This window comes from Lagenorhynchus albirostris, chromosome 11, assembly GCF_949774975.1.
Source record: "Lagenorhynchus albirostris chromosome 11, mLagAlb1.1, whole genome shotgun sequence".
In the NCBI taxonomy this organism is placed as follows: Eukaryota; Metazoa; Chordata; class Mammalia; order Artiodactyla; family Delphinidae; genus Lagenorhynchus; species Lagenorhynchus albirostris.
Genome location: NC_083105.1, coordinates 12533286 through 12544596, shown reverse-complemented (window position 1 = coordinate 12544596; position 11311 = coordinate 12533286). Strand labels below are relative to the sequence as shown.

Genomic DNA, 11311 nt, shown 5'->3' with positions numbered 1-11311 from the left:
TCATGGGCCAGAGCTCTGACTTTGGACTGGATGGACACACTGACCTCCCATACCTGCCTGGTTCTTCAGACTTCCTCCAAACATCGGAGACTCCTATAGGGGTACAGCTGGGAAGGAATGCCTCAGCCACCGTAGTCCCCGAGTTGGGGAATCTGTGCTTGACGGGCGGTCCTCAAGCCTGTACTCACATTCCTTCAGAAATGGGGCACTTGCTACCCTGTTTACAAACAACATCCTTGTAATGAGCCAAAATTACCTTTTTTGTTTGTTTTGTTTAATCTAGAATCCAGTATTGCAGCATTGGGAAGGGGCTTTAGGAATCATCCTCGCTGTTTGTTTTGTCATCTGGGCTCACCCAGTGACATACTTATCCCCAGTCCTAAGGGATCAATTTCCTGCATAATTAATTCCATAGTTGATCAGAGAGCCAGCTCCGTTCCAGGCCTGGTGCAGGCACTGAGGGTGAGATGAATCAGACCTGATGAGTCCTGGAAGAGCGCCCTACACAGGTAAGCAGGGAGGTGGTCCGGATGACCAGCATTGCTGTCCGGTTGGGTACCAAGTGCTAAGAAGGCCTGGAGGAGGCAGGCAGCGACCTGGACTCACCCTGGGGCTTGGGTCCCGTCTTCCTGCTTTATGTGTGACCTTGGGCATGCCACTTCATTCCCCAGCCTCAGTTTCACTGTCTGTAAAATGGTAGTGATCTACCCCACAGGGTAACTGGAGGGATGAACCATGAAAACAGCAGTCTCTAGCACGTAGTAGGTTCTCAAGAAAAAAAAAAAGGCCCTAAGTGGACATTTAAAGGGTGTATGAGGAGGCAGGCTGCCAGCTGAGGGACCCGGGAGGAGGTGATACTTAGGGAGCAGGGTGGGGAGGGGAAGCGGGGAACTGCAGGCAGGCTCTGGGGTCGGAGAGTCCCTGACGTTGCCACCCCCACACACACACACCTCCTGCTCTGAGAAGCGCTGCCTCCCAGCCCTCAGGAACCATTCAGATCCCTGGAGCGTTCAAGTCCCATCACTGGGTGGGAGGCTCTGGAAGTGGCAGGATCACACAGCTGCTCAGATTTCCAGAAGTTGTTGGTTTTTTTTTTTTTTTTCTTTTCACGTCCTGTTTTAAATAGCTTTGTTTTCCAAGGGTCATATGACCGCGCCTACTCCACCCCCGCAGGCCAGGGGCGGGCGGGGCGCTGGCCCTCGCGGGTGTTGCAATGTCGGGCCAGTAAGTGTGGATCGGCTGTCTGGCGGCGGCCACGTGACCCGCCCCGGGGATAAATAGACGGCACGGTCTGGGCTTTGCACAGTCGCTCTCCCGCCTCCAAGAGCCCGTCCCGAGACGTCGGAGCCAGCACCGGACCCCGCACCAGCACCACCGCAGGATGGAGCGCCCGCAGCCCGACAGGCAAGCGCGGGGCGAGGGACCGGCCTCTCCCGGGAGGGGCGACCCCTGCCCCTGCCCCTGCCCTCCTGCCGAGCTGCCGAGACTCAGCCGGGAAGCAGGAAGCGACCTCGCTGGGCGGCCGGTCTCTTGGGCTTTGGTATAAGGAGGAGCGGGGTTCCAGTCCCGCCCGGTGGGGTAGTCGGAGCGATGAAAGATGAATTACATGCCTGGCTCCGGGTGGGTGACCCGATGGGAGTGTTGCCGTGGGATCCAACTTTGTTTTTGGCTTTGGACTTGTGTGTGCTTGGAGTGGCCGTGTGCTGAATCCGAGATCCTGGGGGCTGTCCAAGGCTGGCTGTGAGTGCCTGCTTTTCTCACTAGAGCCCCCTCTTGGCCGCATCCACCTCTCACTACCTGTTGAATGCAGGAGCAGGACATCACCGTGGCTTCTGTGTCCCCATTTACCGATGAGAATGGCACAGCTGGGGGAGGCAGCAAGGCCAAGGTTCCCTGGCTAGCTGGGATGTGAACCTTGGTTTGTCCCCCTCCAAGTCTGGCTCCTTTCCTTCTCCCAAGAATTTGATCAGCACATACAGAAGAGGGGATGATGTTTCTGGAAGAGGTGTGGGAGAGAAAGGACAAATGACCCTTTTCTCGGGAGGCGGTTGCAGACATACGGCAGAAATACTCGCCGAAAGGGACTTTTTCTTGAGTAAAGCTGAATTTACTTAGCCTTTTTAACTCAAACACTTCTGTGATGAGCAAAATATTATAAGGGGTCATGAGATTTGTATCTGAGCTCAACAAAGTTAATGAATTAAATCTTGGGTCTAAAAGCCAATCAAAGCACTTACAAAGTTGAATGTGAATGTGTATCCTGCCAACTGCTGCTTCTCCCTGGGTTGTGCTGCTGCCTCCTCTCCTCCACTGAGAATAACTGGTACCAGGACTTCCCTCTTGGTTTGGGGGGGACCGTGTTACATAGTATCTTAATGACTGAAAAGTGTGGATGGGGCTGCATCTTAAGGCAGTTGGGAACATGGCTGTTTATTACGTGGGAGGCTGGATTTCTGCAGAGAAGCCTGATAAAAGCTGAAATCTCTTTAAGTCTTGCCGACAGGCGGGGGTACCCTCAGAAGCTCAACGTTGGGAAGAACTCTGCTCAGAGCCCCCCACCTTGTTCACGTCCCTCCCTTTCTCTGTAGTATGCCCCAGGATTTGTCAGAGGCCCTGAAGGAGGCCACCAAGGAGGTGCACACCCTGGCGGAGAACGCCCAGTTCATGAAGAACTTTCAGAAGGGCGAGGTGACCCGAGAAGGCTTTAAGGTATGTGGCCTGGTGGTACCAGCCCTGGCAGAGGGAATGTTGGGTGTGGGTGCTCCCAAGGCTCAGGGCAGTGGTTTAAGTGGGGGTGGGGACCAGGGATGCTGAGGGGCCAGATGGGCATGTTCAAGGGAATCTTTTTACAGATCGTGACTTTGAGGCTCAGAGAGGGGAGGTGACTTACCCAAGGTCACACAGCAGATTCACAGCCTGCTATGTGGTGTTGTGGAGGGGCTGGGGCAGTACTACCATCAGCTGACCACCTAGGCTCTGCTTGGCATTTTACTTAATTTCTAATTAGTGCCTCAGTCTTGATAAGGAAGATGAGGAAGGGAAGGCTCAGAGAGACTAAGTAATTACCAGAAGGTCACACAGCCAGTAGGTAAATGGGAAAGGCCAAAAGGGAACCAAGGCTGGTTTCATTTCAGAGCTTATGCTTCTGATCTAGTTCTCATCTGCCTCTGAAGGCAAGGGGGAATGTGGGTTCGAGCCCGAGCACATCCATTTCCTAATAGTAAGACTAAGGACACCTCATCTATCCTCCCTAAGGTACCTTTTTCTCATCCATGAAATGAGATTTTTCAACAGCAGGGTTTTCTTTTCTTCATTTTTTTTGTCTGTGCTGCATGGCATGCGGGATCTTAGTTCCCCGACCAGGGATCGAACCCGTGCCCCCTGCAGTGGAAACTCAGAGTCCTAACCGCTGGATTGCCAGGGAATTCCCTGCAGGGTTTTCTTAAGTGCCCGTTGTATGTGAGGCACAGGTTTTGCTATTTCCCAGTACAACTGTGAAATTCATAAAAATAGAAGGAAAGCATGTGGCAAAGAACCAGGCAGGTGCTGGGTGTGAGGAAAGGCTCGTTCCGGTTGAGCTGTGGGGCTGGGGAGCTGTAGCCCTCCACTCCTGACACCCCTGCCTTTTGCTTTCGGGAGCCTCTCCCACTTCCAACATGAGAGGTGCTTCAGTGAAGGGAGATTTAAGGCGCAGCTCTAAGGGGTTGGGGCCCTGGGCTATGCCCTTGCCCCCTTGTCCTCCCCCGCCCAAAAAAAAAAAAAAAAAAGCTGACCTACAGTTGCTGAGATGAGGCTGGGGCAGAGGCAGTGGGGACGTGGCTGCTGGAGTGTCCCATCCCCAGCCACTGTAGGCTTTGGGTCTTTCTTCTCAGCCGCTGAGTTCAAAGGCAGCACAAAGGTCCGCGAGAGGACCCAGTGCTCACTCGGATCATGCTGATGGAGGTAGCATTTTTTTATCACCATGGCCTCTGACTCAAGGGCTACGTGCCCGGCTGCACCTAGCGCTTTACCTGTGTCATCCTGCTGGACCTGCACACCAGCCCATTACTGTGTGGTTGGATTACCCCTCTTTGCAGGGAAGGGAACCGAGGCTTGACCTGTGCAGAGCCACTCAGACCTCACATCGCCCAGAGAGGGCGAGTGGCTTATCCATGGTCACACAGCTGAGGACTGGCTGAGCCGGGTTAGAACCAGGCCGGTCAGAGTCGAAGGCCCAGGCTGTTCTGTACCAGGCTGCTTGGCTTTCTGCCCCGGTGAGAAATGGCGCTGCCGTGAACGTTTATGGCTCAGAAATCATCTGGAAACCTCCACCAGAGCATTTATCCTTTGTCCTCTTTCAAACTCAAACTAGAGAATTAATGTGTAACGGGAGTTCCCCGAACCGAGGAGCACTGGCCCTGTCCCCCAGCTCAGCTTCCAGAGGGGTCCTTTGGGGAGGAGAACCATGCCCTGTAGATGGTCATCGAGAGGTCAAAGGCCGGAGGTGCCTGGCATCTCCTATAAGTACTTTTCATTCACGTACGTTTTCCAGAGCCAGGATGGCCCCCCTAGCCATGCCTGGGCTTGGCTCCATTTCCATTTCTTACTAGCTGTGTGACCTCCATGTCACATACTCTCTCTGGGCCTTAGTTTCCTTTTCTGTAAAATGGGCATAGCTATGCCTTTGTTGGATTTTTCCAAGGACGAAGTGAGGCTGCGTGTTTTATGCAGTGTGATAAAAGGGTTTTAGGCCCAGACAGCGCATGATCGAATTTCTCTCTTGTGACACTCCCTCTGGCTGCTGTGTGGAGGAGATCGGAGGGGCTGGCAGGAGGTGGGGGCCTGGCCCGGGGAGGTGACGAGGGTCCCTCTGAAGGCAGTAGTGTGAAGGGGCTGGATGGGGAGCTCTTATACCGACCTGCTCGCTCTGGTTTCAGCTGGTAATGGCATCTCTGTACCACATCTATGTGGCCCTGGAGGAGGAGATCGAACGCAACAAGGAGAACCCGGTCTACACTCCCCTCTACTTCCCGGAAGAGCTGCACCGAAGGGGGGCCCTCGAGCAGGACATGGCCTTTTGGTACGGGTCCCGCTGGCAGGAGGCCATCCCCTACACGCAGGCCACCAGGCGCTATGTGCAGCGACTCCAAGAGGTGGGGCGCGCCGAGCCTGAGCTGCTGGTGGCCCACACCTACACCCGCTACCTGGGTGACCTGTCCGGGGGCCAGGTCCTCAAGAAGATCGCTCAGAAGGCCCTGGACCTGCCCAGCTCCGGAGAGGGCCTGGCCTTCTTCACTTTCCCCAACATCGCCAGTGCCACCAAGTTCAAGCAGCTGTACCGCTCCCGTATGAACACTCTGGAGATGACCCCCGAGGTCAGGAAGAGGGCCCTCGATGAGGCCAAGGCTGCCTTCCTTCTCAACATCCAGGTGAGGGTCTGGCTGCCCTGCGTGGCCGCCGCGTCCCCCAGCTGCTCCTCCAGGGACATTTCACGCAGAGCAGGGGAGGTGGGGGCCGAGGGTCACGGTTAGGGACAGGGGCTCGGGGGCCAGGATTCCAGTTCTGCCACTTACTGGCTGGGTGATGTTGGACAAATCCCTTAATCGCTTTGTACTTCGGTTTCCTTGTCTGTAAAATGGGGAAATGACATTATCTCGTAAGAGTTGTGAGGTTTAAGCGAATTTAAATCAATCAGGTCCTAATAGCACGGCCTGGCATGGCATCACCTGTCTAATATTAGCTACGGTTGGTTATTGTGGGATGTGAGCGTCACCATTGTGGCACTCTGTGGCAATCCTCTGTGACAACATACAAGTTGCCTGTGCATTTGTGTGTAGCCAGGTTGGCACTGCAGGGGTTATGGGTGCTGTAGACGTGGCCTCCGCCTTCTGGGCCTCAGCCCAGCCAGGGAGGCTGGGTGTGTCTTTCTATAAGTGTCTCAAATCTAGGGGAAGGTGAGCTTCAAGCGAGGCCTTTCCTTGAAGGATGACTTCTTGGGCAGGGCTGGGGGTGGGTGTGTTCCCAGGGCGGGTGAGGTTTCTTCTAATCCGGATGTTTGAGAATCCCATCGCTCTCCCCCCACCTGGAGGCCCCACGGGGACTGGGGTTCCCAGCTTATGCTCTCCCTGGCTCTTTATTCCCAGCCTGGGACCCCAGAAGAGCCTGGTCCGAGCACTCCTTAATGGAGCAATGCCCCTTCCTTGCATTCCCCTAAAAAACAACATCATCACCCACAAAACCTGGTCAGTCCTCCAAGAAAATCTGTCTTTCAGAGAGGTGGTGTAGAAAGAACGGGAGCTTTGGAGCCAGAGCCCCATGGGAGAGTTGGCTTGTGCTGCCTGACCTCTGGGATAGCCTCGGCCCCAGGCATTGAATCTCTGGGAGCTGCAGTTTTCTCATCTGTAAACCCTGGCTCATGAATACCATGGAGCACACTTAGCAGGGGCGAATCTCACCAAGAGAATGGAGTGCCTGCTAGGGTACCGCTCATGACATCAGTTGCAGAGGGATGCAACATAAGGGCGTGAGTGGCCACGGTGAACTCTGAATTCACGGTGGCTATTACTGGGGAGTATTTGGGGAGGAGCAGGCAGGCGGGTCAGATGGACTTGTGACATCTTATCTCTTAAGCTGGGTGAAAGGTCCATGGATGTTCAGTATCTTTTCCCGTGATTCTGGTATGTCCTGACGTTTCACAACCACACACCTCAAACCTCCCTTCAGCTGGCCGGTCCCCACCTCTCACAGAGACATGTGTCTTTTGTCTTGCAGCTGTTTGAGGAGTTGCAGGAACTGCTGACTCAGGACACCAAGGACCAGAGCCCCTCGCAGGCACCAGGCCTTCGCAGGCGGGCTGGCAGCAGGGCGCAAGGTGAGGGCTTCCAGGGGGCGGCATTTGGAGGGAGCGTGGCGCAGCTCTCTGGCTCCAGCACTTGTTGACTCTTCTGTCTCCTCAATGTTTTAAATGCGAAGTCGGGCGTGGGCAGAGGGCGTGGGGCCAGCCTTCAGCGGGTGACTGCAGCCACGTGGGTGACCCCTCCACGCCTCGGTCTCCCCAGTTCTAGAATCAGGGAGGTTGGGCTCGTTCTAGGTCACTGGCTCGAAAGGAAGACTTGCACACCAAGGACCCTCAGAAGTCACGGCAAAGCCCTCTCCCCTCTTAATTGAGGTTCCTTTGGGGACCTTTTAATGGTTCCCACACAGAGACGCCCTGACATGGGGCAGGGAGCCCAGGACAGCTGCTAGCTCTTCCCCTGCCATGGACGCGGGGAAGACACGTAACCTCGGGGTCGTGTCTCGTGTCAGTCCGTCCCTCACACTTCTCAGACAGCTCTCGACGGGGTGGCTGTGCTGAGAGAACATCTGGGAAACTTCCAAAAGCACCGGAGTGCTCCACCCAATGTCCCCTGACACCCCGGTGGGTGGCAGTGTGGCTTCGGGAGTTGGGGGAGGGGAGGGGTGAGGCTCAGCCACCTGCTTGGCAGGTCACCTCAGGACTTTGCTCCCGGGGCCGCCCTCGCCCGCCTGCCCTGCGGCTTTCTCATGCGTGCTAGGCCCACGTCGACCCCTCTGTTGGCGGGATTGAGCCCGGGAACGTTGGAATGTGGCCAGTCCTGGTGGGATTGGCTACCTGGTGGGGGTGAGGGGACTTGGCCCTAACGCACTGGTTCTCAAAGTGTGGTCCCCTGGGTATCCCTGGAGGGTACTTCCTCACAATGTAGCCGAAAATGGAAGACTGGAGAGCTTGGAGAAGTAGTAAGCTCCCTGTCTTCGGAGGTATGTAAGCAGTGGCCGGAGGGCTACTGGTTTGCGTTGAGCGGGACTGTACTAGACCCTGCTGAGGCCCCTCTGCTTTGTCTTTCTGTGATGTCAGACGGGCCCACCTCTGTCCTCCTGGTGTTGACACTGTCCCCTTTCTCTTTCAGACTCTGCTCCCACAGAGGCGTCCAGGGGGAAGCCCCAGCTCAGCATCCTCTCCCAGGTGCCGCTCATGCGATGGGTCCTCATGTTCAGCTTTCTGTTGGCAACGGTTGCCGTGGGGCTTTACACCTTGTGAATGTAAGCATGCTGGCTCCTGGCCGTGAACTGTTTTTGGAGAGGGACAGCCTCTTGGCCGACTTCCCTCCCTTGGGCATGGGGGGTGGGAGCAGCTGTCGGGGTCCCTGCCGTCTCCCTGCGTCCCTCTGTCTCTGGAAGAAAGGAGTCTGCGGCATCTCCCCCAACCAAAAGCACGTCCAGCCAATGACCTGAACTTTAGAGTGGGACGAGGGGTCCTGTCCAGCCTTGAGGGCACCCTCCCCACCCCGTTCCTGCAGTAGAGCCCAAAAGATGTAGCCAGAAGTGACCGCTGTCGTGAACCTCCAAATGCCCTGGGTCCCCGGTCTCCCTGTTGACATGCTGTGACCGCCTGCCCCCTGGGCCGTGGCAGGTTTTGTATAAATATGCAAAGATGTTGTGTCTCGTGTTTCCGTCTTGTTTTCGTCGGAGCCACTTTTCGTTCCTGACTCGGCCTGAGCTGTGGTATTTTGTTGTGTTCTGTTTTGTTTTTATAACAGGGTTGGGGTGGGAGGGAGGGGTTTAACAGCACTGTGGCCTTAGTCGCTAACTTTTATGTGAAATAATAAACTACATGGCTTAATAGTAACCTGAAGTGTTTTTCTTGGGTTCTGTTACCTTTGGGGAGCTGACTTGTCCTCACTTGTTTCTTGAAAGCCTGGTGGGGAGAAGGGGTGAAGGTGGGGATGACAGGAGCTGGTTTGGGATGTTGTGCTCTGCTCTGAGGATGGGGGGGTGGTGACCTTTAAGCAGTCGGTGGGCAGATCTTTGTGGTGAACGCTGCTTGATGCAAGACTCAGCCTTACTGAGGATGGGATTCCCTGTGAGGCTGAAATGAGCAGATTCGGGGGTAAAATTTGTGTCCTGTACAGTGAACCCTAGGGACTGGAGTACGATCCCGGGTTCAAATCCCTGCTACTCCATTTTGTAGCTCTGCCTTTGGGGTTAGTTATTAACCTTTTTGGGGCCCAGTTCTGTCACTTTTAACATGAATACAGTGAGACCCAGCTCATCTGTTTTGAGAAGCAAATGAGATGCATGTAAAATACCAACAGTGTATAATACTATCATGAAACAAGGGAGATCAGTGTTTTGTGATTCCTGCTAACCATCTCACCCATGATATCATCTCATTTGATCCTCAGAGAAAAGCTGTGAGGAGAGTTAACGCTCTCTGAGGGCCAGGAAGGATTTAAACCCGGTCCTGCCAGTTCTAAACCCAAGTCTTTTCCACTCTCCGAAGTCCCGAAAGCCACTGAAGTGGTAGAAATGCAGCCTCCCAGTCTGGGAGAGTGAAAGCCCTTGGCTGGAGGTGTATTTAGCAAAGCAGGGGACAAGGCTTTTCCTTATACGACTCCTATGTGACTGAGGATTGGGTGCCAGGAGACCTCTCCCTAGTTCTGGCTTTGTCATCAAGTCTGGAACCTTTGGTTAAGTCACTTCAAGTCTCCTTGAAACTAACAGTACACCTGCCTCCTACAGCTATTAGGAGAGTCCAGTGGCCTCCAAACCCCAGTCTGTGGATGGTGGCGTCACAACACCCGCATATCCTGGGCCCCATGCAGAGAGGTTCTGATTCTGGAGATCTGGGACAGGACTCCGGAATCGCTGTTTATGAAAAGCTTTGGCGCAGTGGTTAAGAATGTGCCTGCCAATGCAGGGCACATGGGTGCGAGCCCTGGTCGGGGAAGACCCCACATGCTGCGGAGCAATTAAGTCCGTGTGCCACAACTACCGAGCCTGCGCTCTAGAGCCCGCGAGCCACCACTACTGAAGCCCACGCGCCTAGAGCCCGTGCTCCACAACAAAGAGTAGCCCCCTCAATGAGAAGCCAGCGCACGGCAACGAAGAGTAGCCCCCGCTCGCCGCAACTAGAGAAAGACTGCACACAGCACCGAAGGCCCAACGCAGCCAAAAATAAATAAATAAATGTATTTTTTTAAAAAAGCTTCCTGGGAGATTCCAAGGTGCAACCAGGTCCAGGAGCCACTGTTCATGAGATATGTATGCCAAGGGTAGGCACTCAAAATAGCGACTTAGCTCTTCCCACCCTGGGCCCTGTTGCCAGTTTTTTCGTGACAAGAGCATTGATACCGTTTGTAGTGACGAAGGAAGGAAGAGAGGGAGAGGAGAGAGAACCATCTTAAATTCTACTAACAGGAAAATGGCTGAATAATTTGTATTCTCTTCACACGGTGGAAAATAAAAGAACTGTTAAATAGAATGAGTTAACGCTATGTCTCCATGCAGAGGGACTTCCCTGAAGGTTCAGATTGGTTTGATCTAATTTTGAAACCCTATAAACAGACTCATATTTTAAACACTCCCCGTAAGTATGTGCCAAAGTAGCCTATGGAATAAAAAGTTCTTTCCAACAGTTCAGGTTGTGGGACTTCCTGGTGGCACAGTGGTTAAGACTCTGCGCTCCCAGTGCAGGGGGCCCGGATTCAATCCCTGGTCAGTGAACTAGATCCCACATGTATGCAGCAACTGAGTTTGCATGCCACAACTAAGGAGCCCACGTGCTGCAGCTAAGGAGCCAGGCTGCCGCAACTAAGACCCAGTGCAACCAAATAAATAATAAACATTAGAAAAAATAGTTCATGTTGCCAGTGAGAATGGAAAGGAAGGGAGGGGAGATTATGCAGTCCTTACTGCCGCTTGAGAATCCGTCAAGTTTTGCCAGATCTTCCCGTTTTTAAAGTTAGGCTGGGAATCTGGTCATGAATTTTCACAAATTTTCAGCATTGCCAGATAATGAAAACTCTTATACAACTAAAAAAAAAAAAAAAATCACCAATCGGGTCTAAGGAAACATCCCTCGAGTCCCAAGTTTGAGTTTCGTCCTAGAGGCGCTAACGAGACCAGAGGTGGCTTCTTGATGATTAATCCCCCACTTTTGGAAGCGTGTTTAGGGTGAGAGCTGGGAGCGCAGGCAGGCAGCGCCCCCTCCAGCCGCTAGGGGGAAGCAGGCTCACACCCGGCAAGGGGTACTTCTCAGGGACCTATAGCTCTGAAAGGGGTCGTTTCTTCCTGAGACTTTGAAAAAGGTTTAAGAAGAGTACACAGAAATGCCCTCGAACGCCCGCGCCGGCCCTCGGCCCGCCCCTCCGCCATCTTTGCGCCCCGCCCCGCCGCTACTTCCGGGTCAGTTTCGCGCCAAATTGTCCAGAACACAAAATGGAGCCCGGAAGGAGGCCAGGAGGCCTGACGTCATGCGCCCTGCCGCCAATCCTCTCCGGCGGCCCGCTCGTGGGGGGCGGGACTCGCGGGCGCA

General features: G+C 54.3%; 1 protein-coding gene across 1 annotated transcript; it reads left to right on the top strand.

Moving 5' to 3' along the window:
• The first annotated feature begins 1261 nt into the window (after positions 1 to 1261).
• Positions 1262 to 8431, top strand: HMOX1 (heme oxygenase 1). Its single transcript, XM_060164585.1, has 5 exons — positions 1262 to 1404; positions 2589 to 2709; positions 4917 to 5408; positions 6751 to 6850; positions 7905 to 8431. Exons 1-5 carry the CDS (start codon positions 1382 to 1384, stop codon positions 8033 to 8035), a joined length of 867 nt encoding a protein of 288 aa, XP_060020568.1. The 5' UTR covers positions 1262 to 1381; the 3' UTR covers positions 8036 to 8431.
• Positions 8432 to 11311: the final 2880 nt, after the last annotated feature.